This window comes from Leiobunum rupestre, chromosome 7 (assembly GCF_980474605.1).
Source record: "Leiobunum rupestre chromosome 7, qqLeiRupe1.1.hap1, whole genome shotgun sequence".
NCBI lineage: Eukaryota > Metazoa > Arthropoda > Arachnida > Opiliones > Sclerosomatidae > Leiobunum > Leiobunum rupestre.
The window spans coordinates 50657123-50680369 of NC_143390.1; the positions used below are offsets into that span (position 1 = coordinate 50657123).

A 23247-nucleotide genomic window follows, 5' to 3' on the forward strand; every position below is an offset into this window, starting at 1 on the left:
TTATTAGGTGTCTCAAACGCGTCGATGTTGAACCGGTACTTTTTTTTCTAGACACCGTCAAATAGTGCCCCATGTTATTTCTGTGAGGTACGATGCCCGGCGCCCAGATACCTCATTAGTGCCTCATAGAGCGTTCTCTCATTTATAACACTACTACTGTTGCTATGATAATTGTCGTAGTGACTCTAGGTGCCATAAGGATATAGTTTTTTTTATCCCATACCTACGCCTGGTAAGAATGGGAAAAAGATACACATAACCCAAAAAGGGATCGAGTCGATTAACCTCACAACCAGCGTACACGATATTGTGAAATTGGAATTAAGTAACAAATGTGTATTATATAGAAAAATAGTAAAAATTTGGGTTATTGCAGATGCTCAATTTCGTTATTAATTTCGGCTATTCGGATCCTACCAGTTGGACGTTGGTTTATTTTAGTGCTTTTTGGTGATGTTCGACATAATATAATACATTTCTTAAATTAATTTCGGTTTAAGGAAGCGCCAACATGTTCTATTTTATATTAGATTTTTTGCCATTACTGGGATTCCACAAACAGTTGTGTATTAACCAATAGGTTAAGCAGGCTTAACCCAAGGGCCCTCGAGCTCAAACGAAGGCAGAGCAAGGTCAGAAGTGGCCCCAATTAAACCGTATATCTAAGATCCCGGTTGTTGCCCACCACCCACGAACAAATTACTGTGACATTTAAATTTATTATCAACTGAAAATTAAAGAAACATGCGGCATCTATCTCCAGATATTTAAATTTCGTGCTAAAAATCGTCAACGAAGAGTTCTTTATCAGTATTTGGAACAAAAATATAATACAAAGGTCGTGACAAAAATTGGGCGCTTGCTGGCTCTGCTATTTGGTGGTAGCTATGCTTGCCACCAGTACAACTGAATTTCCATTTGACCGAATTCTACAATTTTGATGGATTTGAGATACAATTTCGAGGAACTTTTAATATGCAATAATTAAATATCATTTTATTCAAAATTTCCTAGCACATACAAATTTAAAAATACTAAACAGGAAAAATGAATATAAATTTAATAAAAAATGATCCGTTTAATTAAAAAGCTAGCACTAAATTTTAAAAAAATCGCAATTCATTAAACCAAAATTACACGTGGCTTAACAATTTCAGGTACGGACATTCCTAACCTTACCCAACTTAACCCAACTTTACCCAACCTAACCCAACGTAGCCCTACTTAACCCAACCTAACCCAACGTAACCCTACTTAACCCCACTTAACCCAACCTAACCCAACCTAACCCAACTTAACCCAACGTAACCTTACTTAACCCAACCTAACCCAACTTAACCCAACTTAACCTAACGCAACGTAACCCAACCCAACCGAACCGAACCTAACCCAACCTAAACCAACCCAATACAACCCAACCTAACCCAACTCAATTGATATAAACTCACGCCTAATATTTATTTGTTTCGGTAAAATGGAACCAGCTAACTTAATTATTATTACTGTTATTATTAATTAATTCGGTTGAATTTAACCCCGCCAACTTGGTTCTATTTTCCAATATATATTGATTCGTTCAAATTGGAATTCGGCTGTATGAGAGAACACCAATGGCTGTCCTTCGCTGTTGCTAGATCATCTTGAGAACCAAGCGGCCCACATGTTAAACCTTTTCCCGATTTATTATTTTCGAGATATTCCTCACACATTGGGGGATTGTTTATACCCAAATGTATGTCATCTTGTTATGTTTTATAATTGTCGATTGCTCATTTGGATTTCAGGATCCCCCTTTTATATATAAATCCCAAAATCCCGATGGAAGCTACAAATGGGATGGCTTCTGCATCGACCTCATTGAAGAAATCAAGAAGAACTGTTCCTTCAAATTTGAGTACCGCATTTTCGAAAATAAAGAAAACCTGCATGGTGTGTTGGATTCCAAAAAGGGATGGACTGGAATGATAAAAGAGCTCATCGAAGAGGTTTGTTTCCAATTGCACTAAAAAAAAAGGTATCAAAGCTATTCGTGAAGATATACATGAAGTAGACTTCGATCATTTTTTCAGAAAGCAGATTTGGCATTGGCGCCGATCGCCGTGATGCCGGAAAGAGCTCTTTTCGTGGACTTCACCGTTCCCTTCTACGACATGATTGGAATCTCCATTTTAATGAAAATTAAACCAAAGAAGTCGGAGTTTTTCAAGTTCTTAACCGTACTGGAAACTAACGTCTGGGGCTGTATTTTGGCTGCTTATTTTTTCACCAGGTAAAAGGAATTGATAATAAATATGACACCTATCATAGCTGAAATAAATAATTTCGACTATTTTCTTTGCGTTTCTTATTAAAAACAAGTAACCAATTCCCGCAAATTTCTCTATCTCCCTTATTTAAAAATTTCAATCGAATCATGCTAGCTCTTCAATCTCTTTTATTGAAATTAATTAATGGAACTCAGAAAGTTTCTCTAACTCTCTTATTAAATCAATTAATATAATTGTGATAACGCCTTCGTCTCATTTTATTAAACATTTAATCAAACTATGTTTATTCCTCTCCATTATTAAAAAAACATTCAATTATATTAAATGGAATCATATATTTTTAAAATGATAACATAAAACTATCAAATAACTACATAAAAATAGTTGATCTTGATAATCCGCAGTTTTCTGATGTTCCTGTTCGATCGCCTGAGCCCGTACAGTTTCCACAACAACCGAGAAAAATTCAAAGACGAAGATGAAACCCGTGAATTCAGCTTGAAGGAAAGTCTTTGGTTTTGCATCACTTCTCTCACACCTCAAGGTTAGAAAGAAAACGGGGTTTATATATTTTTTTGTTTAATTATTCAAAATTAAAACTTTATTTGAAAAAGAAATAGACCAGAAGCTTGGAATTTGGGGTTAACTATTATTAATTCTTTATTAAAGCAATAGTAGTAATAATAGTAGTAATCAGCTAGGCTAATACTGCCGTAGGTTTCATCTAAGTGTCCTCCACCTAGGAGCAACAAACACAAGGAGAACGCAGCTAGCCTTTAAACACGCTAACGCAGTGTTGTGTACAACTTTCATTGGACGCTGAACGTTTAACGGAAAGGGGGAAGACAAATTCTGAATTTTCCCCTTCCGACGGCAGCCAGTGCTAAAGCGTCTACCCAATGAAATATGTACGCAAGAAAATGCACGACTTTTGACGGGTTGCTTTCTCCTTGTGTGGGGTGCTGTGTTTGTTGCTCCTAGCCTCCACTAGCCTCGCGCCTTTCACGTTACTCAACCTCAATTCAATGGGGAAACTCTTCTCCATTCTTAACGCGTTGGGCCTTATTGCTGTATCGCGGTTTAACTTGCATCCCATTAGACGAATATGTTTGACTAGTTTTGCATCTTCACTTCAGAAATGATCAGATGATGAAATTAGAGGACCTCAGTTAAAATATTTCGGAGAGCCCACTGCCTCCCCCAGCGATACTGAATAAAAACTAACTCAATTACGAAAACTAATAAATTAGGCTGTTAGGCTGGCAAGAGCTACGGGGAACACGGTTTCAGTTTCGTCTATACGTTTCTTAGTTAAATTGGCGCTAAGTGTTTCATTTTCTAGACTTTTGTAAAACCCGATTAAACATTGTTATGGTTTTACAAATTAACTTTACCCAAACCTATTTATTGAATCTGGTTTCAAACCTAGGTTTATAGCTGTTTCACTTAAGTGTTTTAGATACACACTGACAAAAAATCTACCCGAGGTGTTTAACTCTGATTTGGTCCAACTCAGGGGTTTTGTAGCCCTTCATGTAACTTTAAACTCGCTAAAGTGAAGAGTTACAATTTACTTCATTTTGCCATGGCAACTGAAAATGGTTTTGACAACTTGAAATAAGAAATTTTTCTATTTAAAATAGCATGGGAATTTCCCAGATTCCTTATGAAGTTTTTCGAAAATTTAAACTGAAAATTTATAAATATGTGGGTAAATTTAACTAAAATTGGATAAATGTGAGTAAAATTGGCTAAATATGAGTAATTGAAGGAAAATTTCAGTATTGTCTATTACAGGTTAATTAATAAATAAAATTCAGCTTAATGCAAATATCGAATATTTTGTATACGTTGGAAAAATGTGGGTGATTTTTGGAAAAGTTTGAATTTTTTTTAGGTTAAAATAGTTAAATCAAGATAAATTTGGAAAATTTCAAGCATCTTGGTTCAATTAGGTAAATTTGGATGAAATCCAAAAGAATTGTGAAAATCGATTAAATCCAATAAAATTGTGATAATCGATGAAATCAAATAAAATTGTGAAAGTCGGTGAAATCCAATAAAATTGTTAAAATGGATGCAATAGTATAAACTTTTGAAATTTTGGTTTGTGCAAAAAAAGTTTAACAAGTTCAAATTAATTACTATTATTTCCAGTATTATTCATAGACTAAACGAAAGTAGCTTAAGATTCATCATAGCTTGGGGAAAATGAGTATATTTATAAAATTTCTTAATTAATTATTAAGAATAAGATTTGGTAAATTTTAAACATTATATGTAAAGTTTAGATCTCTTAGGTAAAATCGCTCAGAAATTAGGGAAATTCGACGACATTGAGTAAACTTGGGAAATTCGGGTTTATATAAGAACAATTAAACCAAATTTAAATAAAAAGTATTTTATGTAAAATTAAGGAAAATAGCGTAAAATTAGTTAAAACTAGGTTAGTCCTGGTTCAAACATGTAAATATAAATAAATAAGGGAAGTTTGGGGCAATTTGGTTCTGTAAAATTGTATGAAATTAGATAAACTCATATATATTAGGTGTTTGACTTTCAAATAGTTAAATTTAAACATAATTTGGTAAATTTAAATAAAACTAAACTTTACGTGCAATGCTTTTTACCCATTTAAAAAAATGCTCCACTGCTAATATATCAAAATAAATTTTTGCTCGGAATTTAATATTTTCAGATCGCATTACTTCAATGACCTTGAAACATGTCTTTAAGGTCATTCAACAGTTTACGCGCATTTTACACAAAATTCGGGGTTGATTTTCTATCTAGATTTAACCAAAAAACCTTTCTAGTTTATCTACATAATAAGTTTTCCACATATTGCTGAAATAATTAAAAATACTTAAAGGTGGAGGAGAAGCGCCAAGAAACCTGTCAGGTCGGCTAGTAGCTGCCACCTGGTGGCTGTTTGGGTTCATCATCATTGCCTCTTACACGGCTAATTTAGCCGCTTTCCTCACTGTCTCGAGATTGGACTCCACCATCGAGAATTTAGAGGATTTGGCGCGTCAGTACAAAATCAAATACGCGACTGTTGGGGGATCAATGGCACACATGTACTTTGAAAGAATGGCTGGAATTGAAGAGCGCTTTTACGAGTAAGTATAGCTTATGGCAATTCATTCCGGAAAAAAAACTTATTTTGGACCCCTTAATCAATGACACTAGCTGAAGAGCTGGGTAAAATAATTTAATAGTCGATTTCTATTAATAACGGAATGATACGTGTAGTATCAAAAACCTATAGATATGATATATTCAAACCTGATATATCGTTTCGCAATACCTCTTACCCTATTCTTGAGGGTTAAAATGAATCTTGACGAAATATCATAGGTATACACGTACAGGACTAATGGCTGGAAATTTTCAACCCGCATAAAACCGTTACTATAAAGGGTGCTACAGATAAATGTGTCTTAATGAATCAAAAATGTCCTATGAAGATGGGAAGAGTGTTTTATCCGAGGGGTAAGACACTTATGATTTTTGTGTACACCGGGATTTCCAACTCTGCAGAGTTCACGGGAGTTCGGGAGAGTTCGAGTAGAGTTCTCGAGAGTTCGGGAGAGTTCTCGAGAGTTCGGGAGAGTTCGAGGAGAGTTCTCGAGAGTTCGGGAGAGTTTTCGAGAGTTCGGGAGAGTTCTCGAGAGTTCGGGAGAGTTCTCGAGAGTTCGGGAGAGTTCTCGAGAGTTCGGGAGAGTTCTCGAGAGTTCGGGAGAGTTCTCGAGAGTTCGGGAGAGTTCGAGTAGAGTTCTCGAGAGTTCGGGAGAGTTCTCGAGAGTTCGGGAGAATTCGAGGAGAGTTCTCGAGAGTTCGGGAGAGTTTTCGAGAGTTCGGGAGAGTTCTCGAGAGTTCGGGAGAGTTCTCGAGAGTTCGGGAGAGTTCTCAAGAGTTCGGGAGAGTTCTCGAGAGTTCGGGAGAGTTCGAGGAGAGTTCGAAGAGAGTTCGAGGAGAGTTCGAGGAAAGTTCGAAGGAGTACGAGGAGAGTTCGAGGGAGTTCGAGGGAGTTCGAGGGAGTTCGAGGGAGTTCGAGGGAGTTCGAGGGAGTTCGAGGGAGTTCGAGGGAGTTCGAGGGAGTTCGAGGAGAGTTCTTGGGAGTTCGCGGGAGTACGGGGAGAGTTCTTGAGAGTTCTAGGGAGTTCGTGAGAGTTCTCTAGAGTTCAGGGAAGTTCATAAGAGTTCCAATAGCAAATGCACACCTGAGTTCTTGAGTGTCTTACCCCTCGACCCAATTGTTTCCATTTATTATTCATTTGTTTTTAATAATGAAGCGACAAACACAATAGAAAATTCCGAAAGTGCATGATTAAACTAGCAGAAGTGCTAAATTCTACAATGATTTGATTAATGCCAAATTCCACTATTTCAATCGAGTTTAAGTGACACTGTTAAACATGCTCATAAATTTTGGAAATAAGCAACTTGTACGAGGTGAATGCCAATTCTAAGTATTACCGCGATGATTGCTAAGACAGTACTGCTTATTTTGGAAAGAGCGCAAGAGCGAAAAATGTGTTAATGAAACGGAATAGTACATTTGTTGTTGAAGACCCAGAATGGTACTTGTTAGTGTTGAATACGCTAAATGCAACTCGCGAGTGCTTACAATAGCTTCCATTAAGTAATCATTTGATTTTTAATAGTAAAACGATAATTACCATTACTGATGGCATTATTAGACTTGATTATTAAGTGTCATAAGTTTTACAATTGATTTAATAATAAATTGAAATAATTGGGCTCAAGGCAGCATACCGAACTTCACATTACTGGCTATTTGGTTTTTGTGTGCCTAAACTCTGAAACAGAGCATTTTTGACTCATTAGTACCCAAAAAACACACCCTTAAATTTATGACATACTTATCCTTTACATCCTGTATAAAACGGTATTAGAATAGTTAATTTATAAGTTCTTAATTTATATAATTAATCAATTTTTGAAAAAAAATATTTTTAAAATTTTACTTTAGAGGTATCAATTTGGTCTGGCCTGTGTCATCATAACGATAAAAAATAATGTTTGGCTGATAGATAATTTTGGGTTCGCGAGGGCTTTCTCGTCATACCCCCCGGCATCAACACCTGTCACTACCAGTGGTCGGCATTATTTATTTATTATCTACGAAATTCGCCGATTTTTTTGATAACGTATAAATTTTTCCAAAATGCTTTAAGTTAAAGAAGTCGTTGGAATTTCATTTAAACAACAACTTTTTAAATAAAAAATATGGATGGTAATCGAATGGCCATAACTTTCTTACTTTATTTAAACAAAATATGTTTAATTAAACAAACACGAAATACTAATAAAATATTTCACTTTCAAAACACTTAAATAAGTTTATACAGGGTGTCTTAATTTTCTCAAAAACTATAGTTGCTAGAAATTATCAAGATATACTCTCTCGGGGAGGACCCTTTTCTTTTGGAATTTTCAGAAAAATCGTGAAATTTTTCACCGTTTTGAAATTTTTATTGTTTGAACGATAGGTGGTAGATGAAAATTTTCAATGAACAAGTTGTAGAGCGTAATCGAAAACCATTAATGAAATTGGTTTGGTCAAAAACGGACAATTTTTCATTGAAATAATACGTCATGAAAAAAAAACAAGTTCGTACTACCCAAAAATGTTTACGTCTCATGAAAAAGAAAGAGAAACCCATGTAATTTGAAATGATAAAGATAAAAAAGGGAAAAAGCCAAATCATTTTAAATAGTTTTTTAGAGAAGATACAATTTACATAGTAGAATTCCAGAATTCACGCGTCTTATTTGGGGCAAGAATGTTGCAAGAAGTCCACGAAACCGTCTAATTTATGCCAACTGAATTTTCCACGTGTATTTTATTTTGCACTACTCTGTAGCTTAAAGTGTGGCTCCATTTTAGAATTTAAAGAGACACAATAAATTGCCTCGTTATACCTGTGAACAGCGGTCCAGGATGGTCGAATTATACTAAGGAGATGGTCAACAAAATGCACGTGAAGTGAGTCGATTATTTCAGAATTTATAGTCCGGTGTACCTAGTAACAGAGACCATACCACCGAAGATCTATCATCATAGTGCCCTACGCCAGCGACCCCCTAGCCCGGAGAGTGACAAATCCAGCATGGGTAGTAGAACCCTACTACTGATGGTCGCACCTTTGACGCAAGCCACCCAACCCAGCAGAAGGTGCAGCAATGGGGGGACCATTTCCCACTTCGCACACAGCAGTGGGAGTAAGAGTGGATGCTGTAGCAACTCCAGCCGACACCCTACCTACGTAGGTAAATAGTCAAACCCTTTGAAGAGAGCTCCTAAAGGGAACGACGAGCAAACAGCAGTCCAAGTAACCCGGCACAGCTGGCACTGGATATCCCGGTGGGACTCCAAAAGGCTGGGAAACAAGACCGCTGTGCCCTCATACGGAGGCCAGCCGCCCCACAGCAGGCTACCCAATCCGCCGAAGCGGCCAGTTTGCACGAACCCTCTCCGTTAGCCTGAGCCGAAGATCAGTATCCAGCCCAAACCTGACCGAAGTCAGAGGTGGAGAAAGGACCATTTGGTTGGAGCTAACATCTCCCAGTGCGCCACCGCCCTTATGAGTTACAAGAGCCGGACCCAGACTCCCCGGTAAAGCCACTAGTTATTTCACATTCCGAACCATTAAGGGCCTGTTGTATCCTGACATAAGATTATGTATTTGTACCCCGCCGTTCCGCTGGACACTACGGCGGCCTACAAGACTAAACAGGCCGGGACAAAAGTGCACGATTCGAAAAAAACGTTCGGCCAGTGAGACAGCTATAATAACTGGCTCACAGATGGCAAACAAACGTCCTTATCGTGGCCCAACAAAAGGCGACACCAAGGGCCTGCCCGAGAACCCATCCTCTCACAGCTGAGGACTAGAGGGACCTTATTCTTCCACTGCAACTACCATCCCCGATAAGGTTATCAAATGACAGGTATGGAGTGAACCATCGCGCGAACGCAACATCCGGGCCCAGCAATCACGGACAACACCCGTTACCCCAGAGGGACCAAGCAAAGGGGCCGATGCGACCTGACGCGCAAACCCAGAAATCAGGCCCAGCAGCCGGGAACGACACCAGTGACCCCATTAAGGACAATCCGGATAGGGACAGTGGGATGTTGTATCCTGACAGTCGTCCAAATCACCACACTGTTCTCCGTGCTGTTCGGGACTTTGAAATCGAAGGCAGCGTGAATCACAGATTCCGCGGACCTGGCCATGACACCATCAACATGGAAGACACAGTCATCGCCTACTTTGTCGCCTACCCTCGAGCAAGCATAAGAATGGCCTGCTCTGATTTGGACTTGTCCAAGTACTACGTTTGGAGTGTCCTTGACCGCCCCAACTATCACCCATTTCGTGCCACGCTCCACCAAGCACTTTACGATGAAGATCAGCGACTTCGGCTGGATCTCTGTAACTGATTTTGTACTATGGCTGACGGAAACGAAGATTCATCCGTTTGATTCTTGTGTCCGACGAGGGCTCCTTTGGGAGAGACGGCCCATTTAACAGCCAAAATAACCACATGTGGAGTTATGAAAATCCGCACTGGGGATTTCCTCACCACAATCAGGTACAATTCCGCTTAAACATCTGGGCTGGTCTTCTGGGAGATCGCGTTATTGGGCCATTTTTTCCTCCGTGTCGACTCAATGGGCAGAATTACCTGGCCTTTCTACAAAATGAAGTCGCAGACGAGTTGGAAGATGTGCCATTAGTCGACGTCCCACTCCTTTTGTTCCAGCATGACGGTGCACTTTCCCACCAAAAAAGACACGTCGTGCAGTACCTTAACGAGTTCCCTGGGCGATGGATAAGCAAGAACGGTCCAGTACGATGGCCTCCGAGGTCCCCAGATTTCCCACCACCGGTCTTTTTCCTGTGGGGATTCATCAAAGAGGAAATGTATTAAACACCTGTCACTAACGAAGAAGATCTACGGCAGAGAATCATCGCAGCGTTCCAACTCGTAACTCCCGAGATGGTCCGTGCTTCGTTTCAAAATATGCTTCATCACACACGGATTTGGATTGCAGCGGACGGTGCAATTATTGAACCTTATTTAAAATAAGACGCGTGAATTCTGGAATTCTACTATGTAAATTGTATTTTCTCTACAAAATTATTTAAAATGATTGGCTTAAAAAACAGTCCTTTTTTATCTTTACAAACATACGATCATTTCAAATTAGATAGGTTTATCTTTCTTTTTCATGAGACGTAAACCTTTTTGGGTAGTACCGACTTGTTTTTTTTCATGACGTATTATTTCAATGAAAAATTGTCCGTTTTTGACCAAACCAATTTCATTAATGGTTTTCGAGTACGCTCTACAACTTGTTTGTTGAAAATGTTCGTCTACCACCTATCGTTCCAACAAAAAAAATTTCAAAACGGTGAAAAATTTCACGATTTTTCTGCAAATTCCAAAAGAAAAGGGTCCTCCCCGAGAGTATATCCTGATAATTTCACATTTCTAGCAACTATTGTTTTTGAGAAAAACGCCTGGGCCGATCAAATTAAGACAACCTGTATATTATTCTTTTAAAAATTATGTGAAAATTAACCGATATTAAGGGAAAAGAATACTTTTCACCTAGTAGTGAAAATTAAAACAACATTAGGCATTATTACATTTGGTACTTTTTAAGTAAAACCCTTCCACCACAATTTCAAAGACATCATGGCCGTTATTGTGTCTGTTTGCAAACTTCCCCTTTTATGAGTTATGAGTAGGGGGGTGTAAATACCTTTTTTTGGGGACCAAATCAAATATCAAATATTTTTTTTTAAGATCATCAAATACCAAATCAAATATTTGAAAAGTCAAATAATTTGGTCAAATAGTATTTGGTTAAAAATATTTGATCAAATACCAAATAGTATTCAAATATCAAATACTAGATCAAATATCAAATAATTTGGTTTTCAAATAGTGTCAAATAGTTGTCTACAACCAGTTTCAATTTAAATAAGTAAAATAACTTAACCTCCGTTTCATTTATATTTAACAATAAGTCAATTACTCAATGAAACTATCTTAATTATCATTAATCAATTAATCATCAAACTATTCAGTTTAACTATTAATAATTATAGATATTAAAATTACGATCCATGGTTTTAAAATTTAAGTAGTAGAAATTAAAAAGACAGATACTTTATTACCAAGTCATAAAAAAGGTAGCTTTCGGCCCAAATGTTAAAAATACTAGCACTTACAATATTTACAATTACATCGCTGACAATGAAAAATAATATCATCCCTTTTTTTATATATTTTTTTTTTATACAACCTATTTATAGTTTGTTAACTATAAAGTGATTCCATTGTAATATCCAACAACTAGTTTCGTCCAACCAAATATGTGAACCGTGCCTTTATCTAGATTTATAAGTATTAAGTGACAATTAAGTCTAATAGAAATGGAATTTTAAATTGTTTCTTACCATTAGTGTAAGTTGTTCAAGTCCTAATCTTGAACTTTTCTAATTAACTTAAGTCTCAAACTATTTAAATAAAAGCATTTATTAATGCCGGTTTAACATAAATAAATTTAAATAATAATAAATCTAACTAAAACAATAGACTAACTAGTAGTAAAGAACGAAGTTTCTTTTACACTGGTCCAGCTTATAATGCTTCTTGCTTTGTGTTTTAGTTTCGCTTTCATATTTCCATTGTTCAGCCAATGGCCAAAGCGCACGAGCTTTAAAATTTTTGGCGGGAAAACCCAGACAACTTCTACCGGTTAATTGATTATTTGACTAATTTATCTAATATTTGAAATCAACAAATTCTATTTGAAGACACAAAATTATTTGATTTTGGAACTATTTGATATTACCAAATACTTTTTATAGCTATTTTCAAATATCAAATTATTTGGTCAAGAAATGAAATATTTGACAAATAGTTTTAAACACTATTTGATTTGGCAAACCGGTTATTTGATTTGTAATTTGGTCCAAATAATTTGGTTGTACCAAATATTTTGCACACCCCTAGCTATGAGGTCTGTTCCAGCCGAAAACGGCCTTTCAGCTGCCACCGATGTCGCTGGTATAGCAAGGTAGTCCCTTGCCATTTTCAAAACTACTGGGTAGTTATGCTCATTATCCTGGAATAACACTTCAATTATTTATCGATTTCGTAGTTTAGTCTGTCAAACAATTAAATCTAATTTATAAAGGTGTGTAAATACCTTTCTTTGGGAACCAAATGAAATATCAAATATTTTATTAAGATCATAAACCACCAAATCAAATATTTCAAAAATCGAATAATTTGGTCAAATAGTATGTGGTTAAAAATATTTGATCAGATACCATATAGTATTCAAATATCAAAAAATAGATCAAATATCAATTTTTTTTCAAATAGTGTCAAATAATTTGACTATTTGGTTCTCAAATAGTGTCAAATAATTTGACTATTTGGTTCTCAAATAGTGTCAAATAATTTGACTATTTGGTTTTCAAATAGTGTCAAATAATTTGACTATTTTAAACATGCATATTATTTGACTATTTCAAATATGCATATTATTTGACTATTTCAAATATGCATATTATTTGGCTATTTCAAATATGCATATTATTTGACTATTTCAAATACCCATATTATTTGACTATTTCAAACATGCATATTATTTGACTATTTCAGGGCTCCCACCAGGTCCCTAAAATGCCTAAAAGCCCCTACTTTTTTTCGAGGTCCCTAAACCACCATAAAATCTGGATTTGGTCACTAAATCACCCTATTTCTAGTACATTTGGTGAAAAGTACCATGGGCTTAAAATATTTCGTAGAAAAGCGAAAAAAAAACCCGATTTAATATCATAGAATTATTACAAAAAATTTATAAAAGTTTTTTTTAGAAAATAAAACTAAGTACTTAATTTTTGTGATAAAACATTTTGTTAAATTAAAACTAAGTCAGTTTTAAAAATTTGCTGCTTTTAAAAGTTTAAATAAAGATCTTATTTTTGTTTATTAAAATGGTCCCTATTTGGTCCCTACTTTAAAATATTTGGTTCCTATTTCACCCTATTTTTTGAGATTTTGGTGAGAGCCCTGCTATTTCAAATATGCATATTATTTGACTATTTCAAATATGCATATTATTTGACTATTTCAAATATGCATATTATTGGACTATTTCAAATATGCATATTATTGGACTATTTCAAATATGCATATTATTTGACTATTTCAAATATGCATATTATTGGACTATTTCAAATATGCATATTATTGGACTATTTCAAATATGCATATTATTTGACTATTTCAAATATGCATATTATTGGACTATTTCAAATATGCATATTATTGGACTATTTCAAATATGCATATTATTTGACTATTTCAAATATGCATATTATTGGACTATTTCAAATATGCATATTATTTGACTATTTCAAATATGCATATTATTTGACTATTTCAAATATGCATATTATTTGACTATTTCAAATATGCATATTATTTGACTATTTCAAATATGCATATTATTTGACTATTTCAAATATGCATATTATTTGACTATTTCAAATATGCATATTATTTGACTATTTCAAATATGCATATTATTTGACTATTTCAAATATGCATATTATTTGACTATTTCAAATATGCATATTATTTGACTATTTCAAATATGCATATTATTTGACTATTTCAAATATGCATATTATTTGACTATTTCAAATATGCATATTATTTGACTATTTCAAATATGCATATTATTTGACTATTTCAAATATGCATATTATTTGACTATTTCAAATATGCATATTATTTGACTATTTCAAATATGCATATTATTTGACTATTTCAAATATGCATATTATTTGACTATTTCAAATATGCATATTATTTGACTATTTCAAATATGCATATTATTTGACTATTTCAAATATGCATATTATTTGACTATTTCAAATATGCATATTATTTGACTATTTCAAATATGCATATTATTTAACACTATTTGAAAACGAAATTGAGAAAATTAAAAGTGGAAAAATAATTTGACTGTTTTCAGCCAATGTCAAAAGCGCACCAGCTTTTAAATTTTTGGCGGGAAAACCCAGGCATCTTCTAGCCGCCAACTGACTGATTATTTGACCAATTAATCAAATATTTGAAATCACCAAATACTATTGGAAGACAAAAAATTATTCGATTTGGGAACTGTTTTAGCAAATACCAAAATTTGATACTATCAAATACTTTTTAGAGCTATTTTCAAATATCAAATTATTTGATTAAAAAATCAAATATTTGACAAATAGTTTGAAGCACTATTTGATTTGGTATTTGGTCCAAATAATTTGGTAGTACCAAATATTTTGCACACCCCTACTAATTTATTTCAGTTCTTATGTACAAGTACTCACTCTCCACCATTCCAAAATGTTCGTTTTGGGTGGTGGAAGTTCATCTTTAAAGTACTAAAAGCTGCGACCCACGAGTCAATTTTACTGACCGTTTTGGATAAAACGCGTTAATTCCGGTTCTGTCTTCATTGCTAGGGTTTGAAGTCTTAGCCCTTTTTCGTAATAGCCATTGAAGACATTTAGAACCACTGCCTTTATTGTTTACACTTGCGCTTTCCCGCAATTAGCTTTTATGAAATCCACTTTCAGAGTAGGGTCTAATCCTCAAATATCATTTATCATATTATTAATCACTACCCAATGATGTGACATTTGAAAACAAATTATTTCTATTTTATAGCCATTCCAAATTGCACGTATAAAGCAGCGCAGTTCATTTAAAACAATTTAAATAGTATCGTACCAATTGCAATCCAAAAACCGTCTATATTCGACCATGCCAGATAAGTCTTTAGTTTAATTCTAGCTATTGAACATGCCTCTTCCAAAAACGGATCCAAAGTAGGCTGGTTAAGCCTTTCAAGAAGCCAATGGTAGGCTGACATTACCATTGAAATGGTTGGATAGTGAACCGACGAAAAAATTGTGGATGCCAAATCAATGTCATAAACAATAACGAATCTACTTTTTAAACTTTTCGAACTTAGTTTAGTTCTTAAGTTAACTTAAGTTTTGAACCTTAAGTAAATTCACGAGTCCATCTAATGTTTCCCATTCGGCTTCTGATAATGCAAACTTACGTAAATATTTGTCACTTTGCATAATCGAATCCAAAGACTAGGAAAATAACAATATTTATGGCTCATGCTAATGATTATTTCGAAAAAGAAGTAATCAAATAACTTTTAAAAAAAAAATTGCCCTTGAAAGCGTGGCATGTGTTGAGCTCCGACGCGTCCTAACGTCAAGCACCACTTTTAGATCATTGATACCAAAAATAGTAAGATACGTTAAGTTGTGACAGCTGATCTTCTCTTATACCCCATCTGAAAACGACACGATGAAGTTAAATTTAAAGAAACTTTCCTATAATATTTGGTTTTATTATGAACTATATAAAATACCTTCGCTACCGAATTTCCAATGTTACAGACGGTACTTGTCCATAAGTCACCAGTATTCTCTATGTATTCTTCCATCGTTTCAAAATTCGGTTCCGATTTAGGGTGTTTTAATAAATATATTTAAAATAATCAATCGGGAAAGAAAAAACTACTTTAGTTGAAAAATATTAAATGATTCAATTTGAATTTTTATTATTTTTTAAATATTACGTTAATGGTATTATTTAAAATTTAAATAATACCATTAACGTAATATTTAAAAAATATGAACAAATTGTTTATTTAAATTTTAAATAAACAATTTGTTCATAAAATTTAGACTAGCAAAATATATATTTATAAAATATAAAATATTTTTTAACTGAAAAACAACGGATTCGCATTTCTGGTTGATAAATATAATTGACCGCCGACCCCTAGTCGCTACGGCTTTGAGGTTTCAAATAGATCTTGTAAGAAAATTAGACTTTTTTTTAAGTATACGATTAATAATGCTTGATAAAATAATAATTAATAATCTATGTTTTATTTATAAAAATAATTTCAAGTTCTTTGTTTCTATTAAAGTTAAAGGTAAATCTGCCTTTCTTTAGGCCGTTGTACAACAAAAATTTAAATTTTAAACGGTCGATCCGTTAGATGGTGCATAATCAGTATTTTCCGTCAATAGCCCACCCAACCCACTGTATGTTCACACCTTTCAATATTAATTTTCCGGTTATAAGCACTTTCACACAATTAAAACCAGTTTTGATTGCAAGGTTATCTCAATAGACGCTAGCCGAGGGGCTAACCACTCTTAGAAAGTCTGTACACCGATTACGCCGGATTACCACTACCAAAGGCAGGGACTTCAAAGATTACGCGTAATCCCATTAGTACAGTCAAAGGTACGGCTCTGTACACCGATTACGCGGAGTGATCAGCCCCTCGACGCTAGCATAAACTCTATTTATGTCTTATTCAACTTGTCAAAAAGTTCCACGCGAGTCTTGAAATTTTAGCGTAAACGGGCTCGAGCAATTTCGCGCGTGCTCCCTGAAATATAAAAAAAACGCACGAGCCTTTTACGCTAAAATATTAAAGAGCGCGTGGAACATTTTAACAAGTTGAACAAGACATGACTAATTTATGCTATCGCCTATTATATTGGTCAAAAATTGCCTTTTAATCGAAATGACATGGGCTTTTAGGTCTACGCTGACCGTGGTTATAAATGATAGATTGTTTGAAATCCGTTGGTGGTTTTAGGGCTTTCCTGCCTTGAAATGCCTCTTTCCCAAATCGCTGTAAACGCTTTAATGAAATAGTTCTTGTTTCCTATTTCTAAATATAATATAATAACTAGAAATCTCAAATGATAGATTGTTTGAAATCCGTTGGTGGTTTTAGGGCTTTCCTGCCTTGAAATGCCTCTTTCCCAAATCGCTGGAAACGCTTTAATGAAATAGTTCTTGTTTCCTATTTCTAAATATAATATAATAACTAGAAATCTCAAATGATAGATTGTTTGAAATCCGTTGGTGGTTTTAGGGCTTTCCTGCCTTGAAATGCCTCTTTCCCAAATCGCTGGAAACGCTTTAATGAAATAGTTCTTGTTTCCTATTTCTAAATATAATATAATAACTAGAAATCTCAAATGATAGATTGTTTGAAATCCGTTGGTGGTTTTAGGGCTTTCCTGCCTTGAAATGCCTCTTTCCCAAATCGCTGGAAACGCTTTAATGAAATAGTTCTTGTTTCCTATTTCTAAATATAAAGCTTCAATGTGTTGTTTCTATTTAATATCCGAAACTTCTCTTGGAGAGATAATTTCCATATTTCTGTTTCTGATAATCATGTAAGATTTCCAAGACGTGATTAGGTTAGGCGTATTTTCGTGGTACGCATATTCAGATTAATCTCCAAAAATAAATAACACGATACCAAAACAGTTTCATTTAATCCGAATAAAGTTTTATACATTGCAACTGGATAATATAACACAATATAATTTTTAATCAAATTCGAATTTGGATCTGCTCAATTTTGGATAAAATTTTCGGATCAAACTGGATCTACCATTTTCGTTAGGGGGTCAGGGTTTGAGATTCATTATGGAAATTCAATTTCTGTTGAATCGAAGCCTATCTTTCGGTTAGACTTTCAACTTTGGTAAAGCATATTCTAAGTAAAGAATATCTGCTGGAATAAATTATCTGTGCTTTTCGTGTAATAAAACGAACATTCTGGGAATTGCAGGATATGGAAGAACATGTCGTTGGACGATACCCTGAACGAAACGGAACGAGCTAAGTTGGCTGTTTGGGATTATCCTGTTTCTGACAAGTTCACCAAAATCTGGTGGACAATAAAAGAGACAAAGAATTATTTCACCTTTGAAGAGGGAGTAAATAAAACTTTGGCTACGTATGACGGCGACAACAAAGATTCCGGCAATGCACTTTTTGGTAAAAATATTTTATTATAAAATTAATTAATTAACTAAGTTAAAATATACAGTACAGGCATCGGTAAATAGGTTTTCTCCTAAATAATTCACTTTTCTTTTTCTTTAAAAAATTATTTGTCTTAAGAATAAGTATATTTTTCAAAATCCATCAATGCGATGAAAACTAAAACGTTGTCTAAATTCTTCCTCTTGCATGTCGAGTAAGCTTAGAATCTACCGCGCAGAATTTGAACACACCGAAGTGTCTATTCTAAATTTAAATCGCACGGTACAATAAAATAAATATTTTATTTACAGCGGAATCATATAAAGTGAGATACGCAACAATGGTTAACTGCCAACTCCGCCAAGTGGGACCTGACTTCAGTCGACGTCCTGTGGCGCTCGCCCTACCGAAGGGATCCGCACTTCGGGAACCTTTCTCAAACGTGTAAGAAAGCAATGACCATTGAACATAAGACTCTCAAGAAAGGCGTTTACCTGTTAGGTCTTTAATAAAAGTTGATATTTTTTCTGCTTACGTCCTTTGGAGAAACCAACCTCTAAATGATGCCATTTCATTTGTGACGATTTATTTTTATTAATTAACCAAAAGTGACTTTTGTCCATGTGCAAGGTGTTAATATTTCAGCCCATAAACACCGTGAAATCAAAATAAGCTTGCATTTTCAATCACTAAACTTAACACGGAACAAGTTTAAAAGCTATCTTAATTTAATGCTAAAATGAAAATTTGAAACAATTCAAGCTCAAAACTTAATTTTTTAATGGTAATTTTGTATTAATTATCCGAGAAAGATAAATATCGTATATAATTATACCTAAATTTAAAAATAACCTAACAAGACGTGAACCTTAACTGTTTTTGTCAGGTTTCTAAACATATCATAGTGCGGAGTAAATATATTTTTTTAAATTACTCAACAACAACCATCAGATATTGTTGGTTCTCCTAAGAAATGGCTTAGTGTGAAACCCAAAGAAATTCATATACCAATTTTTAAAAAAATGGTGCAGTAGGTTTTGTTCTAGAGTGGTTTGCAGGAAGAAGAAAACTTTAATCCTATTTATGCCATTTTCCGCTGTTCTCTTTAACTTACTCAACGATCATATTTCTTGTAGAATTTGGCGCGTGTGTGTTCGAATGATATCGAGTAGTGTCAGTGCTACATCACGCAACGTCACCCATGCTTTTTCCTATTGAGAAAAAAACGCGCCTAAAATGGCGGCCATGGCCAAAGCTACGAGGTGATACTACTCTATAGTACTATACAACTTGAAATAAGAAAATTCAAGAGCAACTATAGCCATTTCTTTCGTGATTTACCTACGATATGCTCCACCTATAGTTAAAGAGAGCCTAATACTACGAGGCAACCGATGTCTTGCTAGAAATATACCGGGTGTTTTTTTTTTGCTCGAAAAGGTGATTTTTTTCAAGGAAGTTGAAATTTGTACTGTATATGATACGTTTCCCACTGTCCCTATCTAGTGGTGTGATGGGGTCACTGGAGCCTGTGGGGGGCTCCATACCCGGCTCTCAAGGTCATGTGATCGGGGCGCTGGGTCACTGGAACCTCATGGGTGTTCCACACTCGTCATTCTGTGACCTACTAAGGAGGGTAGTTTGCAGTGGAAGAGGAAGCCACTCTAGTCCTCAGCTGTGCGAGGGTGGGTCTCGGGCAGCCCATGGTGTCGCCTTTTGTTGGGCCGTGATGAGGGCGTTTGTTTGCTATATGTGAGGCGGTCAAAATGGCTGTCTCACTGGCCGAACGTTGTTTCGCAAAGCGCACTTTTGTCCGGGGCTGGTTGTTTTGGTGGCCGCTGTAGTGCTTAAGGCGGAGCAGCGGGGTACAAATACATATACTTATGTATATGATACGTGCCGGGGGACACTTTCTACCAAAATTGCATCTAAATCTAAAAATATTTTCACGTTTTTTGAAAATTTAAATTTTAACCGCTAGGTGCTATAAGAAAATTGTCAATAAGAAAATTGTAGAGCGTCACCGAAAACGTACAAATTACATTGGCGGAAAAAAAAATAGACGTCTTTTTCATTGACCAAATACGACTTGAAAAATGACAAGTTGGGCAAAGCTAAAATAACTTTTTTTTAGGATTCCATTGGGAGAGTAGTGTAACTTTATGAAAGTCAGAAATTTGTTAATCTGGTGTTTAATGCAATAAACACCGCTGAAAAATTGAGGAGACAATGGGAAATAAATTAAATTAATTAATTAAATTATTAATGGCGATTTAAAATACGTAAGATCTGGCGACCTTGCTGGCCAATGTTCCGAACCGTTTCACCCTATTCATCGTTTTGAAATACAGCATTTCACATTTCGGGGGTCATGAGGCGTGGCACTCTTTTTGAAACCACAATCTGCCTCATTAAGCTATTGAATTTTCCCGATCTGACTCCATTGGATTTCTTTCTTTGGGGCTTCGTCAAGGACGAGGTGTACGCCACTCCAGTTGAGACCCTTGAAGAGCTGCGTCAACGAATTGTAAGCGCTTGCCGGGAAGTAACCCCGGAAATGATTCAAGCCGCCTTCGACAATATGATTGTTCGCGCCCAAGCCTGCATCGCAGCCGAAGGTGGTATTTTCGAAACGTACTTATAAATTTTGTTTGTAAGTGGATAAATAAAATGTATCTTTGTTTTTTAAAAAAATTCGCATTTTTCATCCAACGAAATTAAATCGTGTAATACCTTCTTCGCCATTGTCTCCTCAATTTTCCAGAGGGGTTTATTGCATTAAACACCAGATTAACAAATTTCTGACTTTCATAAAGTTACACTACTCTCCCAATGGAATTCAAAAAAAGTTATTTTAACTTGCCCAACGGGTCACCTTTTCAAGTCGTATTTTGTCAGTGAAAAAGACGTCTATTTTTTTCGCGACAACGCAATTTGTGCGTTTTCGGTGACGCTCTACAATTTTCTCATTGACAATTAAAATTTAAATTTTCAAAAAACGTTAAAATATTTGTCGATTTAGATGCAATTTTGGTAGAAAGTGTCCCCCGGCAGGTATAATGTACAGTAGAAATTTCAACTTTCTAGAACACTTAGGTTTGGAAAAAAATCACATTTTCGAGCAAAAAAAGACACCCTGTAGAAGAAGCGTGGTTTTTCTTGGCTATACAAAGCATGGTCGGGAGAGCTAGCTTCTAGAAACGCCGCTAAAATTTAAGTTGTTAAAAATATCATTTAAATAAAAAGAATAGCGGTTGTTTTTCTATATTTGCCGTCATCATTCGTAATACCACTCAAGAGCATGGAAACCCTGTCTAGTAAACGAACAATGAGAATTGGGAAAAAATGCTTAATTTTCTTATGAAATAGCTCGGTAAAAAGCATGTTAGTATTTTGAAATTTTGTTGAATATTGTTGCGGAGTGGATTATCTAATTTAAATATACTTAATAGTAGACATGATATTGTAGGAATTGTCGTTCAGAGTAGGGTTAAGCTTATTTTTTTGCTAAGTATAAGTATTGGTTATTATATTTTTAGTAATTACAATGATAACTAAACTGTTCATATCTAGAATTCTTAAATTGATGAATGAGAGAAAACTGGAACAGCTGAAGGACAAATGGTGGAACTTTAACCCCTACCAAAACAAATGCTACCATTACGTCAAACGAAATGATGGAATTGAACTGGACAATATCGGTAATACCAAATCTAATTTGATGCAGTAAACCTTAATAACTACTTTATCTATAGGCGGTATATTTTTGGTGATGGCCGTGGGAGTGGCTATGGGTCTCGTGACTTTGATCATAGAATTCATTTACTTCAAGACCAAGAAGGTCACGTCCAAAGTAGTCAAGATCAAAGATTTTCATCGAAATGAGTTTGCTGCGGGCAAGAAACAAATGTCGAGACGTTAAATATGGAACTAGCAGATAAGCACATTTTTTTGTTCACATTCAAGTTCGTTTATATAGAACAATATATACTCAATTAATTAAGTAATTTATGGCTTGTATTGTGATACTGCCAGTCACAAATGTTTAACGATGAATTGGAAAGAATTGGGAGCGTATTCCTGAAGTCTAACTATAATTAAAAATGTTGCTATCTTAGACAATATTTGTTTTAAAACGAATTATTTTTAACGGACATGGATTTCGAGTCACTTTAAGGCAGCTGGGATGTGACATATAATGATGAAAAAGTGTTTAATGCGTTATAAAATCGTAGATCAAATGACAAACAATCGTTACAAAGGTCGATATTTTGCTACAAAGAGTATTTTTCTGCCACGCCCCAGCTTTTTAAGATAACTAGTTTTTAGAAAAATTATTGAGTATTTGTGTGCTCTCCGAGTGTGATATTAGTCGGTCGATGTTTTTTATTTGGTGAAGCTAATTCGGACAACCTTATTTGACTATCTAGAACGACTTGTAACGTAAGTAGCTCTATTAAATCTCTACTATAACTTTAATTTTAAACTTTTCCGTACCGCGATCTAGTTCAACAATTAAAAGCCGCTGATTTTAAGTGGAACTACGATTTTAAGGCTCTGATGTATTGACATTCGTTTTATTTTACATTGGTAGCATATATAGAATTAGAATAAATGAAAATATTTAAACCTGAAGGGTGATCTAAAAAGCCGTTTTTCTCTTACAACATGATTTTTTGATTACGCTCCAATTTCACAACAATTCAATACACTGTATCACCGGTTTTGATAACACATTTGTTCATTCAATAAATAAAATTATAGCATTGAAGTTTTCTGTTAATGAAAATCTTACTCGCTAACTTTGGCACCTTATTTTTACACACGTTCAATTGGTAAGACAGCATTCACCAAGTGCTAGATATAATTACGGTTTGGTTCAGAAATGGAATCGGAAGATCTTAATGCGGAATTTTGACCACTTGAGTTAAAATTAAAAATGTATGTTGAAAATGATATCAATGATACACTTTCAGATAGGCTTGCGCCGATTAAATGGATACTGTGCCATTGTAAT

At 34.9% G+C, this 23247-nt stretch overlaps 1 protein-coding gene across 1 annotated transcript; it reads left to right on the forward strand.

Annotated features, from left to right (window-relative positions):
• Positions 1-1793: 1793 nt before the first annotated feature.
• LOC149936674 (ionotropic receptor coreceptor Ir25a-like) lies at positions 1794-22152 on the forward strand. The gene is made up of 8 exons (XM_090153730.1): positions 1794-1985; positions 2070-2269; positions 2672-2811; positions 5140-5389; positions 18034-18242; positions 18542-18674; positions 21804-21931; positions 21986-22152. Exons 1-8 carry the CDS (start codon positions 1962-1964, stop codon positions 22150-22152), a joined length of 1251 nt encoding a protein of 416 aa, XP_090009856.1. The 5' UTR covers positions 1794-1961.
• Positions 22153-23247: the final 1095 nt, after the last annotated feature.